We start from the raw sequence: 20450 nt of genomic DNA, 5'->3' as shown, positions 1-20450 counted from the left end.
AACACATGAATCTAAACCTAGAATATTCAATAAAAAGTATTATTAACGCTTTTCACAATATTTGTATTAAGGATGTTTTATCAAATATTGATACTTAACTATTATAAACATTTAAGGTATCCAAACTCAGAGTTCATAGTTCATAGTAAGTTAAAAGTGTATAATATTAGTGTACATGCATATATTTCATATATGTAATATTTTCCACAACCTTTTATTAATAAATTCATAATCAAATTAATATATGTGTCACAAGGTGACTTAAACAATCACATTCAAAACTTATCATTTATCACTGCACTAACATACACCAATGTTTAAATAGTTTATATAGTTAAATTAATTATATAATTTATAAGAGAGTCAATTCAAAAAACAAATTTAATTAAAAAATTATCTTAAATGCTTAATGTTTTATGTTCTTTTTAAACTAAAATTCATTCTCTTCCCAATGTGTTAACAAGTTAAACATGTATAAAAGAATAATTATATTATACACATATGTAGAAATTAGTATAAATTAAAATGATAATTTTTGTGAAGATCTAGAAAATTGAGTATGACAAGTAATATGATGTTCTATATAATAAAATTGACTTATTTTAATATTAAAAGTTCAAAAATACAGATAGAAGTTTAGTTAGTAAGTTTTATTATCTAAAATATATTATTTCTCTAAAACATGTCTCTTGAGAATTTTTTACCATCTCTCTAAGTCTTCTCACGCCTTATTCATCATAGAGTACCTAAGTGATCACTATGACAAAGTCTTTAACTCTGTCCGATCAATTCTTGCATAAGAGTTAGTTTTGTTTTTCTCTCTGGTTTAGTACTTTTCTTATGCATGTGAGCTTTTGGTCAGCACATGTGTTCTCTGAGTCCTCTATAGTACTTTTTGTTTATCAATGGTCCTAATGACGTACTCAGATCATGCTTATGTGGTTTGTAGTAATATATAGAGTCCCTTGAGGTGAGGGAGTCGTTTTAGGTCTCTTAGAGCAACTTGAGCTTTTAACATATAAGGAAAGTTAAATACCATTGCTCTTGAGTTCTAATGTAATCTTATTAGTGTGTGCATGATTAACGGTTGTGATTTATTTGGAATTAATGTTTGATTTGATTTTATCATTGTGAAAATTTGTTTAAGATTTATAATAGAATGTAGTTTGACATGTTTGAAATTGTCTAAATTGGTGGTATAATATACATATTTTTGTGGGATTGATGTTTGATAGTGCACTTGTGTTGTCGTCAGTGGATGAAATTAGGTATTGATTATTTGATATTAGTGTTGAAATATGTTGTTTCCAAAATGAATGTGTTTATAGAATTAATTTGGCTTGGTTGAGTTGATAAAACTAAGTTTATAGTTGTTTAAACAAATTGGTATTCTCTTGAACACTAAAGCACATATTTGGATAAGTCTTTGAGTTAGGAATACTAATTTGGTCACTGATTTGGTACTTGGTTCATCATATCAAAGTTTGAGAATGTGTAGTTTATTGGTATGGCGTTGAATGCCACTTTTGCAACTGAGTGGTCCAAAGTGCAAATGGTCTGGCATTGAGCAGTGGTAGGTAGTGCCGAGTGTCAATTACCATTGTAGGTCTATAACTTAATTTACTGATAATTCACTGAGCGATAGGTTTTAGTGCTAAATGAAAGAAAGTACGAGAGCTTTGGCGCTGAGCGCTAGACTTGGCGCTGAGCGCTAGACTTGGCCGAGTGTTCCCTGTTGCAAAGCTAGTGCATGTTTTGTGTGTACTAATTCCTGTTTTGCTTGAAGTGGTTTAAAATAATTCAATGCATGCTTATTTGGAATTGGGAATGATATTCATGGATTGTAAATATGGTTTTGATTATGTAAGGCATGTGGTGTGAGAAGAATTTCCAGAGATTGTAATGGTGCTCTTTAGTGTATGTATTGATGTAGGGGTTTCGTATTTGGGATTATCCTGACACTTTAATAACCATTGAGTCTCAGTAGAGAAGGGTGTGATATGTTGTAAAGAGTAGCAGGAGGTTCTTAGTCTAATGACTTTTTTTTTGCCACAAATATTTAACGGATTAACCTTGTGTGTGGTAGCTTGAGTGAGCAAGTTGTCCCACCACACATAAGTGATGGACCCTTAGAGTTTGGTATTAATACATGTATTCAGACAGTGAAGTCTAGAGGCAATGGGTATACTTATGATTTGTTTGATTTAAGAGTGTTTAATGTTATATTCATAACTTAATTGTATGGATGTTTCTTTGGTAAAATTAGCTTACTATTTTGTTTTTGTTTGTTTGTATGATTATATTTCTCTTTTGCAATGATCACTTTAATGGTGTGAATAGAGGAAAAAGTTTTAGTTGAACAGTGTTGGATGACGAAGGTACAAATGCATACAATATAAGTAATTTCATGTGTATATTTGATGTTTTATAAAACTCTATTAAAACCTTTAGCTTCAATATAGTAGGTCTTAATATTAGAATATCGTTGTATATAAAGTTGGTGTTATAGTTATGATCAGATAACCGTAATAACATTTTATATATTTTCTTTTAAGTTAACTATTATTTCTTATTAAATATGTGATGCTCTATAGTGACGTTAAAACGATGTTACAATTTTACTCTTTCATCAAAAGCTAAACTTCTATATAGATTTTTTTTACATACAAATCTACAATTTTTATTATTCACTTAATTAAAATTTCAAATTCAACCTAAACTTGAATAGAAAACATTCTATAATTACTCACTACCTAAATAAATTAAAATACACAAATATCTTTCTTATCTGAAATTTAATTGTACGACATTGTTGTGAGAAAGTAGTGAGAACTCCAAATCATAAACTTAGTTGCCACATATCCGTCCAAGCAATTTCAAATTTTAATGAAGAGCTAAACCAATTCCTAAGATAGTTTTTTTCAATTGGAAAAAAATGATAAAACACAAATACTAATATAAGAATGAATTAATAGATATTTTAGAATAAAACTTCTTGTTATTTAATTGGGTAAAGAATATCCTAAGAAGTGAGATATTGTATATATAAGAATTGATTGTGAAATACATGAAAACATGGAAAGAGAGGAATGAAGAGAAAATAATCAATATCATGCAAAAGAAAAAAAAAAAAAGTGGGTCTAACTTAGTATTTTTTCCCCACTATTTCTTCTCATAAAAATAGTTTATGGAAACATTTATTGTGATAATCCAGAAAATTTAGTCTTAAGAGTCACTATGGTGTTTAAATAATGAGACTATATTATTTTAATATTAAACAATTAAAAGTATAAATAAAAATTTCATTAAGGGTTTTATTACTCAAAACACAAACTATTTCTCTAAAAATTGTTCTTTGAGTCTCCATTGCCTTTTCTTTTCAAAATCCAACCACATAATCATATTTTTGAAGATCATGAAGTGCTTAGTTGATCGCGACAACAAGATCTTCACTTTATCCAATCGATTCTCTTAAAAGAGTAAGTTAATTTCTATTATTTTTCTTGAGTTGTATTCTCTCTTTCATGTATGTGAACAATCTTATGTCGCATGTGTCTCCTTAGCTTTATGGTATGTTCTCTATTGATCAGTGGTTCTAACCACATACCATGATCATGATTTCATGATCTGTAGGTGTAGATAGAGTTATGTGAGCTGAGGGAGTGGTTATTGGTGTCTTAGAGTTGTTGAGGCTTCCAATCAGGTAAGGAAAACTAATTGTGTGTTTATAAAGTCTTAGTAAGTTGTTAATTTGTTTTGATGTGCTTTATTTGAAATGAAATTGAATTGGTATGGTATTGAAAAGATAGCTTGCTGAAATATGATATTATGATAGTATGAGTGCTTGAATTGAACTAAATGTGTGCTATATGAGTTAGAAGAACTTTGATGTAAATGCTTGTTGATTGTTGACTCTTTAAATCACTCGAGATGAGATTATAAGGTCATAATTAATTGAAGTCCATTGTTACTTCTTGATGTAGTTAATAAAGTTGAGTTTTGGGTTGCTTTTGGCCTACTTTATGGTTTTGACAAGTGAAACTTTAAAGGAGTGAATTTGAGAAGCTAAATGTTTGAGCTCTGTTTTTGAGTCATTTTTTTACTTGTTTAGCCACTTAAATACTAAAATTTGATTTGTAACACGTATAAGTTAAGTTGGGAGCTTCTGAGTTGTTCATTTAATCTGTTGAGGCTAATTCCTAGCCAAATAAGCAAATTGGTACTCAATTTTAGTTATAAACATGTTTTGAATAAATTCTAGTGTTAAAGATATCAATTTGATCATTTTGGGTAGGTTTGTGAATACAACCAAATCATAAATCAAGGTTTTTCATCTTTTGGTATGACACTCAACGATAGTCAACGATGCCCAAGCAGTAGAAAGCCGAGAGGTTTGATGCTCAGTGGTACAGAGGTGGCACTCAATCGTTATTTTTGCAAGTAGAATGATGCTCAATGATAAGAATGTGCCGCTCAACGCCAAGAGCCTTTGCAAAGCTTTTCTTATTGCAATTTTTCTTGCTTCAATGGTTTTTTCCAATATTCGTTTTGGCATATAAGCTTATTGTAAATTATCTAGATACACTCTTTAGTGTGTGTTTGTTTAAAATGTTATGTATAGTTCGTGATAAACCATGAATTCCTTCTGAATGGTAATGATGGATGTGTATTCAATTTAAGTATGTGGTAAAAGGAATTCCATGGAGAAAATCTTGAGGTCATGCTAAGTGTAATGTATTGTTGTGAGGGCTCCAAAATGGTGGAATGTTTCTGACACTCCAATAGCCACCCAATCTCAAGTTGAGAGGGATGATTATGTGGTGAGGAATAGCAGGAGATCCTTAGTCTAAGGTTATTTTGACCATAGGTGTTTGATGGATTAACCTTGTGTGATAGTTTGTTGTTTTACCACACATGTGCATGTCCCTTAAGAGTTTGACACTAATACATGTATCCAAATGATCAAGTCTAGAGTCTAGATATATGTATGTGGATTTGGTTTATGATGGACTTTGAGAATGAAATTGTTATATTCTGAATTGATTGAATGACATGTTTGAGTCTTTTAAAATTAGCTTATCTTGTTGCTTGTGTTTGTTTGTTTTGTGTGAATCTTTCTCTTGGCAATGATCACCTATTTGGTGTGAGCAGAGAAAATATTTTAGTGAAACGTACTCGATGATGCAAATGTTGACAATTAGATAAAGTCCAATTTATTTTCAATGTTTTTAAAGAACCTTAGTTCTTTTATAGATTTACTAGTAATATAAGATATTTTGGATATAAAGTTTTAATTTATAGTTATATTTTAGATAACTGTAATTATATTTTATATGTCTTCTTTTAGTTAACTATTCTTTACTTTTATTTATAGAAGATTCTATGATTAACTATAACTATTCTTTATTTTTATTTATAGAAGATTCTATGATTAACTATATTCTTTTAGATGTTACACTTATCTAAAATTTTAAGATATAAAGACATTGTCCATTATTGATATTTTGATATTATTTGAAATAACAAAATATATAGACTAATTCTAATACTCTACCCTTAATTCTATTCAAATTAGTTTTGTAAAATTAAATTTTGTATGAAAAAAGTAAAATTATAACTAACTTTAAAAGTTAAGAAGACATTTTTTAATTTATACTTCAAAATATTAAAATTTAAATAATAATATAACTAATCTGAGTAGAAAAATAATAATAATAACATCAATATTATAATAAAAACATTGATAAAATTTATAATCTATAATAGTATATAATAAAGATTTGTTGGTTTATATAAACTATTTTTCTATTTTACATTTAATAATACTTTAATGTCATATATGATATAAATTTTAATAACACTTTAAAGTCATATTAAACAATTTTAATGAAATAATTTTATTATATAAAAAAAAAGAAATTAAAATTCTTGGAGCATATAGAGAATACAGAAAGTGACCTCACTTCTGGCAAAAAAAAAAACATCTCTCTACCTTCTGCATCTAACTACATTTTTTCTATCACAGCATAAATTTAATAAATGTGCAATACATTATGTTTAATTATCTTATTTTTATATAATAATAAAATGACAACATAGTGAATAAAAATGAACATAGAGGGTGTTTTGTTAATATATAATTTTTAATGATATATATAAAAGGATTTCCTGTTTAGCACACATTATATATTTCTATTTTATTTTTAATTTCATTTTAGTACTGGAAAACAAAAAAAAAATAAATAAATTAGGTAATTATACACATAGATTCAAAAACACAATATATGCTACATAATATTTTTTCTTATGTAATTACTTATCATTGTTAATTTTTTTTTCTTAAAAAAAATATAAGGATAAGAGGTGCTCTTTTTTTATTAATAACACACAATAAGGATTCTTCTATTTTATATACAAAATTTATATTTTCATTTTACCCTTAATTATATTTTGAAATAGAAAACATAAGCCATTAGTTAAATAGAAATCATACACATTTTAATTGTTTCACAGTATATTTTTTTTCATGGAGATTTTTAATTTAGTTATCTTTGAAAAAATATTTTATTTCAATTATCAATTATATATTTATATCACAATATATAAAAATAACTCTCATATTTTATGTATATATTTATACATCTTAGTCTTAATTATATTTTAATTTTAAGAAAACAATATAAAATATTATTGTTGTAGATATAGTTGCATACATTATTATCACTCCACACTAATATTTTTTCATACAAATATATAATTTAATTGTTATTTAAAAATTATTTTTATTTAAATTATAAATCACATATATTAAATATGAAAGTAGTACAAATGTTTCATTTGAATAAATTTATAAATTAATATAAATATTAATTTTAATCCCATTTAAATAAGACACAATAGTATAATACGTGAACCCACCGAGTATGAATACTAACAATAAAAAATCATTATAATAGGAACAAAATTCTAATAAATTGAAAGTTAATTTTATATATATTTTATTTTAATGTAATATACAAATTAAACCGTGTTTAATAAAAATATTACAAATTAAATCCTATATACCTTTATCGATATTTTTTTTTCAATATAATTTTTAGTTTATCCTCGTTATGATTATATTTCTAAAAAAATATAAACTCAATAATAAAAATGGCACTTTTTCTTATTTCTATTCTAATAAAAAAACTTGATTTTTACTTGAGTTTTTGTATGAGTGCACAAATTCATTTTTCCTTTTTAAAAGTATAAAATTAAGTTACATTTTAAGTGTTTACAACAACAATTTTTTTACTAAATTAAAATTTATTTTAATAACCTTTAGATAGATCCAATGTCAGGGTATCATGGTGTATCCTTTATCCCAAAATTTAAATTAGTTTGGAACAACAGGAATTCATCTTAGTTATTTTGTAAACTATTCATGTGATTAAAAAAAAAATCTATCTCAAACATATTAAATTATACTTATTTTATTTTTAACTATATATTTACCTTTTTAATTGTGTGGCCCTTTTAATTGTCTTTCTTTTATCTCAATTTAAAATGATTTTTTTTATAATTTAAATATTTAAGGATTAAAAACAACATACATTAGAATATAAAATATTTATCATAAACTAAAATTATAATGTATATATTTTGTTGGTGAAGACATAAATTTTCTACAATCCTAAAAATCTAAAATATTAATTAAACAACAAAGAAATATAAAATTACTATTGGGAGTTGGTGCATTTTAATTAAAAGAACTTTGCAATATTTAAAATCAAAATGTGAAGTTCCAATATGTAATTTCAATTTTGCCCTCAGAAAAAAGGAGTGGTTATCGAACAAAACGAGCATACGGAAGCCTCCAATGCTTTGGTTTCTTCACCACCACCATCTTTCACCTCTCTCTCTCTCTCTCTCTCTCTCTCTCTCTCAAACCAGAAACAATAAACACAAAGGAAAAAGGCAAAAGGGGTTTTCCTAGTGAGATCTAGGGTTTCCATCGATTCGGTGAGAGGATATTCATCAAACGATCTCGGTAAGCCAAGGCAAGGTTAGGAGGTGGAGTATTAGAGCATGGATTCGGTGCCTTCGAATTCACATGGAAACCTCGATGAGCAGATTTCTCAGCTCATGCAGTGCAAACCCTTGTCCGAGCAAGAGGTAATGTTCAGATAGTTTTATTTATTTTTTCTTTCTGAATTTTACTAATTTTTTAAGCAAATGTCAGGCCGATCGAGATAATTTCTTCTAGTTTCTCATCGCTTTTGTGTCTTTTGTTCAAATTGCTTCCTTAGCATCGATCCAGGGATATTGTAATGAAATTTGAACATGTTTTTCTTGGTGTAATGTGTCTTCTCATGGAATTGTAATGGTGTCTAGAATGAGTCTTTTGTTTGAGAATTCCTTCAGATTTGGAAGATTTTTCGCTAGTTATTATAGGTTTTGAATTTATTTTGAGCATATCATTTCATTGTGGTTTGTCAGTTTTAGTCCTAAATCTATTGGTGACCATTAACTTAGATGTTTCTGCATTTAAGGAGCCTATATTGTTAGCATTGGCTTAGGATTATTTGAAATTGAGGAAAACATACATTTTTATATTCTTGTGTATTGTATGGTTTTATGAGAAAAGCAGGCTGACTGGATTCATACCTTAGGGAGGGGAATAAGTGCTATTGAATGAATACTTCCTCCCATTAACTCTGCAAGTTAAGAACAGTGATCCTGATTTTGTAAGAAATAGAAAATACAAGATGTGTTTTCATCACAGTAAGTTAGGGTAATTGGATTTGTTCCTAGTTTGCTGATTCTGGGAGTTGTGTGTACGAGTTATGATGGCACTATGCTAAATGAGAAGTTAGTCTTCCCTTTTTGTCTTTGTTTTGTTGGAATTCTATTATGAAGAAATTTAGGTTTAGTTTTTGGGAATGTTATCCAAGTCATGGCTACAACGACATTAAGCATGATGCATGATGTTTGTCTTATTTTCATACAATTAGAAAAAGGGTGTATTTAATGGCAGGATTAATTTGTCTCCTTGCACTTGTAGAGTGTCTGCAAAACTGGAGGGAAATAGATAGAGCAGTTGAATGCGCTGGTTAATAATTAATGACCAAAAATTCCTTACTGCTTTGTCCTACTGCCTATCTTGTGAAGCATCTATTAGTCAAGTTAGACATTTCCAATTAGTTCTACTTTCATTTTGTTATTCACACATGTAATTGTATTTGATGGGTGGGATGTAGGGAATCAAAAGAAAGTGCTATCTAGGATTTTGTGGGTTCAGAGCAATTTCCAATTTTTTTCAAAGTTAGTAGCAACAACCTGCTATTGTGGTGATGTGGGGTTAGAGGATCCTCTAGTCGCTTTAATCGCAATGTCGTGTTGTGTTTTTGCTTCTCACAAACCATGGATGAGGTCATGTCCATTCTCAGACAAATTCACATCTCTAGAAGCCACTATTTGGAACATGATGAAATCCTTGTGTTTTTTTTATCTACCTTTCTTATTACTGCAACTGATTTTTGGGAATTCTATTTTGTGATTTTGAAATTTAAACTCATTTTTTTTTCTGAATCAAAGGGATTTTAGGTTTTCAAACATGATCTCTCCACCCACTATAAAAAATTGCTATATCGTCTTTGTGGTTGGCCACTCCATGCTGGCATTTGTGAAGTATTATTATGGTCCAGACATGATTTATGGCTAATCCTGTTCCTTTTTTAGCAAACTCAGCCCCTGTTTTCACCTTTTTTGTCTTTGATCTGTTGCCTCTGTATTGTATAACTTCTGCTTATATCCAGACTGACTTTTGATGATTTGATGAAGATGCCTCTCATGATATTTTCATAAACTTGCCTTGAACTTTTGTAATTTTTTATTTTCAATATTGCACTCAAAATCTTCACCATGGAAGTCACCTTCCTTCAGACTATTCTGCTACAGCATCATTCTTATCCACTATCTTGCATTTTGTAGATGGCCACTTCACAGATCTATACTGCATTAACAACACTTTGTTTTTGGGGAAAAATGTCCTCCAAACTGAACCAATCAATTTTTCCTATTTGGGAACAAATCAATTTGGTTCCAATTGGACAACTAAACATAAACAATCACTCCCAACCAGTTTGTTTTGTTTTGAAATAATGATCCACCTTTACCTTTTCTAGTCTGTGGCCAAATTAACATCATATTGGCTATAACAAATTTCTGATAGAAAAGTCACGTAAATTGTATATCTAGCTTCATTACTGACTCTCTGACTCCACATATCTACGTATATTTTCATCTCTCAATCTAAAATAGAATGCGTGCAATCTTTATTGAATATATGATTTAGGATGATTTGCTTTCATAAAAGAAAACCAAAAGATGCAGAACATAAATTATATTGTGGTTATTTTATTTTATTTTATTCTATTAATTGTTCGATTTTACTCTACTCTCTGTAAATAGGCTTGACATTTAGAGTGTCGTGATTCCTTTTTATTTAGTGATCCCACTTTTATTCCGTGCTGCACTTGTGTATGCAGGTAAGGATCTTGTGTGATAAGGCAAAAGAGATTTTGATGGAAGAGAGCAATGTGCAGGTCTGTCTAATTTTTATAATTTATGTCAGCATGTTTTAGTTTATACTTATTTGCTTTTCAGGTTAGGGGATTTTTCTTTGATTTATGAGTTTCTTTATAGGACTTTAACACATGATGTTTTTTGAATAAATTAAAAAAAAAAACTAAAAGGATTTTTCATTTACCTATAATTGCAGCCTGTTAAAAGTCCTGTTACAATTTGTGGTGATATTCATGGGCAGTTTCATGATCTTGCAGAGCTTTTTCGCATTGGAGGAAAGGTATTTTTTTTAATGATAGTTGGTTATTCAACATTTATCTATTAAATTTATGTTGACTAGATCATATAGATTTTATTTATAAGTTTGTGATAAATAGTACTTGGAATTCAGGAAATTCTTTGTGGCTTTCACGTTGTATTGTGAAATTAAGTTTGATTTGTTTCTTATGTCATAGTAAAACACTCTTAATTAAATGTTTACAATAGTGTGGTCCTTCCAGTTGCCAGATGCTGTATTTTAATTTGGAATTTGGCTAGCAGCAATACAATAGAAAATTTCTCTGAGTTTCTTAGTCTCAAAAGATTAGTAGATCCACTCTTAAATTTGCATGCATGTAATTAGGGAGTATTATTGTGCTTGGGTTTTTATTGGAAATGGTAATATACTGGATGGAAAGTCATGAAACACTCGTGCAGTTTGATCTGATTCTTATTTTCTAATGCAGTTGCCCCAAAGTTTTATTTTTATTTGAGAAACATGCTAAATCAATTTCATTACTCAGCTTCTCACTATCTTATTTGAAATTTGAAAACAAATTTATTCTTGTGTTTATTTTTTTCTTGGGTGAATCGTTATTTTTAACCCCTCTTTGCGCATACATACATATATATATATATATATATATATATATGAGGTTGTGTGTGTGTATTTCTTTTCTTGCTTCTAGTTGAAATATGAAATTTATTGATTACATACTGATTTCTAGTCACTATTTTTGTTGGTAGTGTCCAGATACAAATTACTTGTTTATGGGAGACTACGTTGACCGTGGCTATTATTCTGTCGAAACTGTTACGGTAAATATGAACTATTGTACTTTATTATTTTTGAGAGTTCAACTTCATCATGGAATATTTTATTTTATTTACTTTTCATAAGTTATATGTGATTATTTGATTAGGATGTTCTATGAAATGTCATTGGTGATTTGATATCGGAGTATTTTTGTATTAGTGATTTGAATTCTGTTTAGAGGAGTAGATAATTATTTAGTTTATCAACAGCTGTTTTGTTTTTGAACATTCCTTTTGTTGGACTATAACTATTATTAGAGATCTCACATTGACTATAAATATGACCACATCATACTATGTAAGTGGGTGCAAACTTCATCTTATAAGTTAGTTTCTGTGAGATTAAGTTAGACTTAAAATGTATATAAGTGAGTGCAAACTCATCTAATAAGCCATAATTATATTATATGTGTACATAATATATTGTGTCTATTGAACATGTGGGATACCATTGTCTTACAGTAACATATAAATAAAAATCAACTTGTGGGGATATATGTATGACATTTAAACTGATTTTGTGGCACAAAGTTGATAACTGCTATTTTTTAATTGCATATTTAAGATGGTGTTTCTTTTTGTAACATTTTTGGTGCTAATTCCAAAATAATAATGCAGCTTTTGGTTGCCCTTAAAGTGCGTTATCGTCAGCGTATCACCATTCTGAGGGGAAATCATGAAAGTCGTCAGGTTTGTTTTAAAATTACGTGAACTTCCTGACAGTAGTGAATTACAGATTAGATTAAAAATCATATTTTGGCCCTTGGAGGTAGCATAGTCTGTACCAATTGAGTTCTTGACAGATTTGTCTGTTAAAATACTACTGTATTTTCATATTGCTGTGAATTGAATGCTTTACCTCCATCTTGAGGAAATCATTTAGTATCACATGAACCAAAATTGCATATAAAAATACTACACCATTAATTTCACAAAGTAGTTAGAGTTAGAACTTCTTTTAAGCAACTGACTATAGTATTGTGTACATCGTCAATTTAATAGTTTATTCAGTCTTTTCTGTATGTTTTTAGCTTTGAATGGTAATGGCTGATCTTAGCTTTCTGTTGCAGATTACTCAAGTTTATGGGTTTTATGATGAGTGCTTACGGAAGTGAGTACCTGCTAAATTCATTATTTATGGGTGCTTTTGTTTGGGATCATTTTTTTCTTTTTAGACTAAATTTTTTTATTGCTTATCCTATATTCCTTATTAGCACTGTAATCAACGTGTATTCCTTTCATGTTATCTGTTATGGATTTAATTTACCTTTTTTGGTCGTGCCACTGAGGTGATCTAAAAGTTATTATAAAAGTGGTATTCGTATTGTTATTTTTCGTTTTTAGCATATTATTAGGTAGTTATTTTCTTATTCCCCAATTGATGATATCAACAACTGCAACAACAGCCTTTATCCAACTTGGTGACATTGATGAAAAATAAAGTATTATTTATCTCTCCAATAGATAGCAAAGACTTCTACTTAGATAAACCTTCAGTATCAGAAAACATTTCGCCCTTGTAATTAAGGTTTTCACTGGCAGTTAAGTTAGGTTTTACTTGCATGCTACATGGAATTCCTGAATTAAGTAGTAAGCAATTAAAGTACTTAGGTATTTTATCTGCATCTTCATTGGTTGATGTGATTTAATAAAAATTACAAACATGATTTTAATTGCGTTCTATGGTTAAGGATTTGCATCCTCTTTAACGCTCCTTACTGACATGCTGATTCCTTGTTATGAGAAACAAACTAATTTATGGACCCTATACGAATGATGGTGGGTCCTGCCATTCTGAGTGAATAAGTTCTATATATTATATTATTATAAAGTATACCAAATTAATTTTTTTAGTGAAGCTTGATTTGGAATTCATATCGTGTTGTGGTACCATGGTCTTTTGCTGGTGTGTTTTTGTTGTCTTTTGGTGTGATTAAATTTATATAGCATTTGTTGTTTTATTCATTTTAATCCTTTGTATATATATTTTTTTTTCTTTTTATAGCTTGCATATTTGAAGTTGTGCAGTCCTTTAGTATTGAATGTTTTTATTTGATTTGCAGGTATGGTTCTGCTAATGTTTGGAAGATCTTTACAGATTTGTTTGACTACTTTCCATTGACAGCATTGGTTAGTATACCGTCATTTCATAATGTTGGAAAGTACCATGGGATATTTTGTTAGATTCTCATTATTCTCAGGCCTATGGTAGTTTGTTTGTTTCAATGGTTGATGGTGCAATTAGTGTGCTGGCTACATGTAAGATTGTGCCATGTGGCCACATGTAATCTGCTGGAGCGGATGATCTCACAGCCCCTCAAAATTTTCCCCTGATCAGGAATCACGTGTTACCTGGTCCCTGAATGTTACTTACTGAGATTCTAGATCTAGCATAACCCATTTCTTTTAAAAAAGCACGAAGCCCCATCTCATGACAGCAATTACATCTAATTTTTAACCTTTTGATCTCGTTTGAAATCTTCTGCTCGTTTCTGTTTTTGTTCCGAAGTCATTTTGATATATTTGTGATCTATCTGACTGAAGCATGATTCTGATCTATTTGTGCTCTGCTTTCTGTGTGGAAGCAAGGGCTAGCAGAAGAAGTTTGTGGCTTTTGTGTTTCTGAAACCTAAGAAACGGGATTTTGGGCCTTTCTTTTAAAATAAAACCATTCAGTATCATCCGCATCTTGTATTTTTTATTATTACTATCAAAATATAAAATGAGATTGAGATATTAGTAGTATAATGACAAAAATATGAATTTATATGCAGCATACACATACTATGAAATTTGTAGGATCCTACAATCCTTTTTTCAATGTCACGATTGATGATCGTTAGCCCCCTTCCCTTCCTGTTCCTTAGTAGGATTTCGATTTTAACAACCTTTCCTATTTCCGTGTGCTTTTGTTCTTGGTACTCTGAATTCAGTATGATTCTTTTTAAGCTTTGTTTTTGATTTGTTTCTGAAAAAATAAGCCCCTGAAGCTTTCTCGTATTGCATTTTTTTAATTTCATGATATGCAGCTCAATCAATTGCAGTTCCCGTATTTCAATGGATTTCGGTTTTTAAATAATTGAATGGTGCTTAAGTTTGATATGTTAACTTTGGTAGGTTGAATCTGAAATATTTTGTCTTCATGGTGGATTGTCACCATCTATTGAAACCCTCGATAACATACGTAATTTTGATCGCGTACAAGAAGTTCCTCATGAGGGACCCATGTGTGATCTTCTGTGGTCGGATCCGGATGATCGTTGTGGTTGGGGCATCTCTCCTAGAGGTGCTGGATATACCTTTGGGCAGGTAATCCAGTTTTATATCTAACAAGGTTGTACAATCTTCATTTGTCACCATTACCTTTTTTTATTGCTTACGCAAATTGCTGTTGTGTAGGACATATCTGAGCAATTTAATCATACCAATAACTTGAAGCTGATTGCTAGAGCTCACCAGCTGGTTATGGAAGGATATAACTGGGGTCATGTAAATACTTCATATCATTTAGTTTGTTTTTGTATTCATTCGTTGTGGTAAATGGATGATAAATAAGTCCCTTGTTACAGGATCAAAAGGTGGTTACTATCTTTAGTGCACCTAATTACTGTTACCGTTGTGGGAACATGGCATCAATTCTCGAGGTTGATGACTGCAAAGGACACACATTCATTCAGGTTGAGCTTTCCTTTTATTTATTAGGTGTTCCAATTATTCTTTTGCTGGTTTTGCATTAAGCAATATGTTGGATCTATTCTTAATTATATTTGTAATCTCAGTTTGAACCAGCTCCAAGGAGGGGAGAGCCAGATGTAACCAGGAGAACGCCTGATTATTTCCTATGATACTCCTTTGGTTTAGTTGCTGTTACCAGCACAGCAACTAATGCCCTGCAGTAATCTGCAAGCTCATCTACTTGTCCAAATCAGAGCCATGAATCATCTTGATACTTATATTTTCGAAGTTAGGCTTCGCTGGATGTGTTATTTAGTTGAATTATAACTGAATCTTTCCAAGAGGAAGCTGAGCAGTAGGCGATGCTATTGTGGGCATGTGTATCATTCCAGCTTGCAATGTATCAATTTTAATGTTTTTTCCCCAATTTTCCTTCTCTATTTATTTAAAACTCTTGGCCTTTCTTTTCTTAATTTAGGATTATTAAGGGGGTGGGTTTCTGTAGATGGATAATGCTTTAACATATCTTTTAATGAGTGTTTTGTGATTCTTTACCCGCCTTGTGAGTCTTGATTTTACACCAAATGAGTTTGAATTGAAAGAGAGAGAGACGCATCTATGGTGATTTTCATGATTATGATATTCATACTCGGATAGGATAACCTGAGTGAAAAATTAAATAATAGCTTTTCTAACTACCGTATGCCTTAATAAATTATTTATCCTTAAAAAAATGATCTTCTATGGTAAATCAAATGCCGTATTTTGTAAAACAATGTCTTTCGTCATATAAATTGTCGTAAATCTAACTCTGCATAAATCAAACTGAACTTGATTATCATTTAGTTTGAATAGATTGCAACAATGTCGTCAAATTGGTTCGTTCCAAGATGGGTTCTCCAGAATCTGTTCTTACCTTGAGGGGAATATTAACATAATTAGAATCTGTTATTGTGGTGACAATTTACACTAATAGACAAGTCTTCTTACGCTTGAGTTATTTGCAATTCTTTTTTTTTACTGTTTTAATTAATTACATGTTAATATTGTTTGGAGTCAACTTACTACTATTTGTAGTTGAGTTCGTTAATTAGGTAGAATTTACAAGAAGTTTAAATAAAGGCACTAAGCATGTAATAATAATAGCTATTTTATATTTCCATCCAATCATATATCTTTATGTAGGGTATTTTTGTTGACTTTTATACTAACTATAAGTCATTCCAAGATTAATTTGGATTAGTTGATAAGGTGGGCTAGATATTATAATAATTAGACAAATAATAGTATTGCTTTTGTTGTGTTTACAACAACTTGAAACAACTTACTAAAGAATTCATGCGTTCATGCTATGTTTATTAATTTTGAATTTTTTTGAATTGTTATGGTGTTCCCATGTCTAACATATTTCCTTAAAAATTATCGGTATTTAAAACTGAAAATTATCTAGTTTTTTAATGAAGAAAAGAAAATCTGATGAAAAGGGTTGGGAGAATTTTATCAAAATACGAGATACCAAATCGCGAAGAAACACAAACGCTGCGATAGACTTTTATATTTTAATATTTATAGTTTGTTTTGTATACTTACAGATTAAATGATAAAACTGATAACTTCGTATTCAAGCTGTCAGAAAATTTCTCTTAAAAGAATACATTTTCTGTTTTCAATTGTTTCACTTCAACATTAAAGTCGAATATAAATTACAAACCATCAACTTTAAATATTGAATCAGCAATATCGTTGGTACAAAAAGATATAAAATAAGTAAATATAAAAGAAATAACTAAAACATATATATAACAATAGAAAGACATAGATTGACAAAATGTGAAGTTAAATTTTGAGGTTCATTGGTTTTGGTTCCAATTACAGAGGATAAATAACTCTGATTGACTTGCTGGTTTTTTCACTGCCAGCCTCAAACAGAAGTTGTCGCCCTGGCTCTAGAAGAATCTCTTACCAGCAAGGAGGAATCCATGCATCTATAATGAGCACTATACAACAATTGGAATCATTGTACTGATGATACAATGGGTTTAAAAATTAAACCACTTCACAGGAGACACAAGTATAATGTTACATATCAGTTGGCAACTTTGAACCTAGTGCTATAGGCTTAAATGCAGCAAACAAAACAGAGATTTTACATACAAGAAATCCCATCATTCCAAATATGAGATCTTTTGGTGTTAGCATGACTTGAAGATCTCCAGAGCTATACCTTGATGCAATTACAGCCAAGCCTAGAGCCAAAGCCACACTTACTATTGGACCCTTAACTCCCCTGAATAATGCATCACTTCTACCCTTGTCACTAGTGATTAGTTCTGAAGCTGGCAATTCATCCACAGATCTCTGTAACAGAAGCAGATACAAGAAGCCTCCAACCCCACCAATCAAGAAATCAATCCCAGCATTTTCTCCAGCTGAGAATGAAGCCACAGCTGTACCAAAAAGTATAAGCATAGCATCATAAAATAACAATGAGAACTTCAAATCTGCATATTCCCTCATGCTATCTTCCTTTGAGATCTTAGGATTTGAAAGCAAGGTAGAGTCACTAAGTCCTTTGTTGAAGATGTTTGTGAGATCATTCCCTTCCAGCTCAGTCACAAGGGTAGGTCTTAATTCCAACATGGACAGATCAGTTCCCTCACCAAGCAACACATCATCAATCTGAAAGTCATACTGAAAGCCATTGTACCTTTGTAACCCATCTTCCAACCCAGACGGTTGCCCTTCACAACTAATAACCATTAAGGATACACTTCCTAGGCGCCACTGACCTGACCTTAGAGACAGAAGAAGGATGTGTTGTAAGAGAGCCTTGGTTTAAACAGGTCAATATGGTAAGAACTCATAATTCTACCACCAATTACTTCATGTTTCAAAAATAGCATAAATTGGTTGTATAGTGCTTTTAAAACTCGGATTTGCGCCTAAGATGTTAGAAGATAATATACAAGGGATGTTTAGCTCGGTACTCAAACAGATTTGTGCGCAAGAGGAGTGCTACCAAGCAACTCATTCTTTAACAATTTCCAACATACTCTATCCTATCAGTTAAAATTTATTAAAACCTATAAAATCATAAGACTAATTAAAACTAGTCTTACTAGTATTTGTCTTGAGGACAAACAAGCGTGTTAATCAAGGGCACTTTAAAATTGTAGGTCAGGGATGATGTCTACAGAAGCTTTCAATCATTCCAAAACATATCAACGACAATAATATACCTGATTCAACACTAACCCAGAGGGCCTCAAGTCTTGCAATTTTTGGACCCTCAAAAATGAATTCATCTGCAGAACCTCTTTGGAAATGAAGCATGTCAATATTCGTAATATCCCCTGATTCTGTAGAACGATCCATCATCAAACTGACAGGGATTCTTTGCAATATGGAGTTTCCATTTTTATCTATCAAGCAAAGGAGAATTCCAGCATTTAAGTCACTAATACTTGAGCCATATAAGCTGCTTGTACATAACTTGACCCTATATAAAGATTTGGATCCACCCTCCTTCAGAGATGATGAAATGTTTTCTACTGATGTATCTGTGTACACTTTCACCTCTGAGGCTGGCAAAAGATGCGAAGGCCTCGCATAGCTCCGAAAATCTGTGACGGGAACACCACAGATCGGTGAATAAAATAATCTCTTCTTCAGAACATTAGTGACCAAATGTCTACTCTAATAGTTTTCAATGAAATGGTATACCAAGAAAAGGTCTTCATTATTGAAAGATGTGTTAGTACATCATGAACATTTCCTTACCCCGTTTGGTCACAAGATCGAAATAAATTCCATTGTATGTTAGCAGAAAAGAAATCACTCAGGGAATTTAGGGAAATACTTTTTGGTTCAAAAAAAGGTGAAAAGCATTTCATGTTAGCTACCACCAAATCGTTTTGGACCCAAGAAATAAGAAACTGATTAGTTTTACCAAATTAAAAGTTGTTAAACCAAGCTTCATGTGTTTATCACTCATGCTAGAGCTAAAAAAGAAGGCGAATTTCCAGGATACTGCAGTGATTAGTAACAGCTAAATTTTGAACTTTCACTAGATACAGGAATAGGATGAAACCAAGTTACACCACACACACGTGGAAAACAAAAATCAACCAATTAGATCTATCGCAATAATCTCACACACTAAAACATCTTGCAATATGCAATCATAATTGCAGCATTAAAATGTAAAGGATTTGACTAATACTTTACCCACTAAAACAAATGACGTGACTAAAGAATAATCGATTGTGATCATAGATTGGTTGAAAATAGTGATCACAAATGCAAATCTGTGTAAAGAGTAAACCGTATCAGTCTTGACAACCAGCATATATTCTATAAATGGATACATCCTCAACATGAGATTTTTTTGCAGGATAAAATTATATAAAAAAAAAAAACTATAGATCAATGGTTATGCCCTGAGATTTTATACTACCATCCAATAAAAAATAATGGTCAGTACTATTTTTAGAGTAATTATTAAAAGACAATAAACTTATATATTTGTAATTAAACAAGAAGATAAATCTACCAGTACTCAGTTTTTTCTCAGATATAATCTGATTCCCCAAACTTCAAAAGCAAAAATAGTTAATAGTTATGATCAATAATTAATATATATCAGATTACGATAAAGAAAATAGTTTATGCATGATAAATTTAACTAATATACAAATATAATAACAAGAAGAGAATTATTCAAACGTTAAGGCAATATTCTATAAGTAAATCATTGCCTTCATCAACTGAAGTGAATATAAAAAGGACAGGGGTGCTATTAAAATTTGTTAAAAAGTTATGTACAGAGATTCAGTGGCATGAAGCCATGAGGTAAAAGTCCAGATTTTTAATAAAATTCTCCAGAAATTATTATGTGGGTACCTTGAAAATCAGTGGAAGACAGTTTGGCCCGAACAGAAAAACGTAAGCATCTGTTTTGGGTGAGAAGCTTTGTTGTTGAAGAAGATGATAGTTGTATGATTGTTTTCCTTTGAAGATGATGACAGTGAGATGTTGAAGCTGAAGGCATCACACTCCTCACAGGAATTCCCTCCATGCTTCTACCACCAATTCTGAAATTGCAGAGTAGAGCTGCAACCACAAATATACATTTG

General features: G+C 30.6%; 2 protein-coding genes across 2 annotated transcripts; one reads left to right on the top strand and one right to left on the bottom strand.

The window, feature by feature from the left end:
- Positions 1-7858: 7858 nt before the first annotated feature.
- Positions 7859-15869, top strand: LOC124827125 (serine/threonine-protein phosphatase PP2A catalytic subunit). The gene is made up of 11 exons (XM_047300122.2): positions 7859-8154; positions 10530-10586; positions 10763-10846; positions 11572-11643; positions 12259-12330; positions 12711-12751; positions 13704-13770; positions 14758-14949; positions 15040-15129; positions 15210-15317; positions 15420-15869. Exons 1-11 carry the CDS (start codon positions 8068-8070, stop codon positions 15483-15485), a joined length of 936 nt encoding a protein of 311 aa, XP_047156078.1. The 5' UTR covers positions 7859-8067; the 3' UTR covers positions 15486-15869.
- A 1242-nt stretch (positions 15870-17111) lies between these two features.
- On the bottom strand, positions 17112-20425 carry LOC124827126 (uncharacterized). Its single transcript, XM_047300123.2, has 3 exons — positions 20218-20425; positions 18555-18938; positions 17112-18104 (listed from the first exon to the last, which is right to left on the bottom strand). Exons 1-3 carry the CDS (start codon positions 20390-20392, stop codon positions 17395-17397), a joined length of 1269 nt encoding a protein of 422 aa, XP_047156079.2. The 5' UTR covers positions 20393-20425; the 3' UTR covers positions 17112-17394.
- Between the last annotated feature and the right edge of the window lie 25 nt (positions 20426-20450).

The sequence above is a fragment of the Vigna umbellata genome, chromosome 9, assembly GCF_029865625.1.
Source record: "Vigna umbellata cultivar VRB3 chromosome 9, Vumbellata_1.0, whole genome shotgun sequence".
Lineage (NCBI taxonomy): Eukaryota > Viridiplantae > Streptophyta > Magnoliopsida > Fabales > Fabaceae > Vigna > Vigna umbellata.
This window is presented reverse-complemented; position numbering and strand designations above follow the sequence as displayed.

What these genes read in the sequence shown, in the direction of transcription:
- LOC124827125 (XM_047300122.2), top strand. Translation starts at nt 8,068, where the DNA reads ATGGATTCGGTGCCTTCGAATTCACATGGAAACCTCGATGAGCAGATT. An exon ending in TGGAAGAGAGCAATGTGCAG is followed by an intron (nt 10,587 to 10,762) that starts GTCTGTCTAATT and finishes CTATAATTGCAG; the next exon opens with CCTGTTAAAAGTCCTGTTAC. An exon ending in ACTTTCCATTGACAGCATTG is followed by an intron (nt 13,771 to 14,757) that starts GTTAGTATACCG and finishes TAACTTTGGTAG; the next exon opens with GTTGAATCTGAAATATTTTG.
- LOC124827126 (XM_047300123.2), bottom strand. Translation starts at nt 20,392, where the DNA reads ATGGAGGGAATTCCTGTGAGGAGTGTGATGCCTTCAGCTTCAACATCT. An exon ending in GTCTTCCACTGATTTTCAAG is followed by an intron (nt 18,939 to 20,217) that starts GTACCCACATAA and finishes TTCCCGTCACAG; the next exon opens with ATTTTCGGAGCTATGCGAGG. An exon ending in CTGGGTTAGTGTTGAATCAG is followed by an intron (nt 18,105 to 18,554) that starts GTATATTATTGT and finishes CTCTAAGGTCAG; the next exon opens with GTCAGTGGCGCCTAGGAAGT.